The sequence below is a fragment of the Chanos chanos genome, chromosome 9 (genome assembly GCF_902362185.1).
Source record: "Chanos chanos chromosome 9, fChaCha1.1, whole genome shotgun sequence".
NCBI lineage: Eukaryota > Metazoa > Chordata > Actinopteri > Gonorynchiformes > Chanidae > Chanos > Chanos chanos.
The window spans coordinates 3,391,208-3,392,448 of NC_044503.1; the positions used below are offsets into that span (position 1 = coordinate 3,391,208).

The 1,241-nt window shown below is 48.0% G+C and overlaps 1 protein-coding gene across 2 annotated transcripts in view; it reads left to right on the top strand.

Moving 5' to 3' along the window:
* LOC115820993 (guanine nucleotide-binding protein subunit alpha-11) overlaps positions 1-791 on the top strand; it is a 22,769-nt gene extending 21,978 nt beyond the window's left edge. For both annotated transcript variants that reach the window (XM_030784730.1, XM_030784729.1), the window contains exon 7: positions 482-791. In XM_030784730.1, coding sequence (XP_030640590.1) covers positions 482-672 — 191 coding nt within the window. In that variant the 3' untranslated portion in view covers positions 673-791. The remainder of the gene's footprint in view (positions 1-481) is intronic.
* The last annotated feature ends 450 nt before the right edge of the window (positions 792-1,241 follow it).

Below are 1,241 nucleotides of genomic sequence, written 5' to 3' on the forward strand. Positions count from 1 at the left end.
ATCATTTATGTGTATATATGTAAACTTTAGCAAACGATTTTTCATGTTTTTAGTTACTGGTACATAGTCTCTTGTATATTTTATGATCAAAAGAAATCTCTTTTCATGTATGAGCTGGAGACAGTTTCAGTTGACGTTTCAGTTGCCAACTCTCAAAAAATGGTGGAATTTCATTTATTTATGTCTCTATTAGCTCATGTTGGGTAATGTTGCCACCTGGTGGCGGAAGTGATAACTGCAGTGCTGTGCAAAACCGTTAACATGTGCGGCAACATTGAAAAAACTGCTCCGTTCATCACCTCCAGGGAGGGCTCACGCCGAAACTCCGCCCGGTCACACCCAAAATTCTCAGTTCAGAGCAGTTCAGGTGTAGAGAAAGGCCGTTTTGCTTCTCTGCCCTGTGTGTGTCTGTGATGTAAGTGAAAGGGTTAAAAGAGAAAAAAAAAACAAAAACCCGTTGACCTTGCATTCCTTCACACAGGTCCTCAGAGAGACGCCCAGGCGGCACGAGAGTTCATCCTGAAGATGTTCGTGGACCTGAACCCCGACAGCGACAAGATCATCTACTCCCACTTCACCTGCGCCACCGACACCGAGAACATCCGCTTTGTCTTCGCCGCCGTCAAAGACACCATCCTCCAGCTCAACCTCAAGGAATACAACCTCGTGTGAGAGAGATGGGGGGAGAGAGAGAGAGATGGAGAAGGAAAAGAGAGAGAGAGAGACTCCAGCGGCCCACGCACAGCATGAAGCTCCTATACACTCAACATTCTCTCATACACACACACACACACACACACACACACACACACATACACGCACGCACACACACTCTCACGCACGCACACATACATACTCATGCACGCACACACACACGCGCGCACACACACACACATACACACACACACACGCGCGCACACACATACACGCGCGCGCACTCATACACATTTCTGACATCCATTAGAGTCATACCACACCTCCCCATCCCCCTTGTAGATACACTATAGTTTCATTCATCATTTGGTTGGACTTAAATGTCTCAGTTGTCTGGTGCAGGCCCAGCTACCGGCCACGCCCAGGCCCAGTTCCCGTGTCCCCACTCCGCTGCTCCTCCTGGCCCTTTTCAGTCAAAGCTCTGCTGCTTGGAGGTTTAGGGCATGTGGTGTTTTTTTTGGGGGTTTTTTTTTTTTTCCTTTTAACTCAGCCAATAGGAGTGAGACATGAGGCAGGTGGTGCATTAT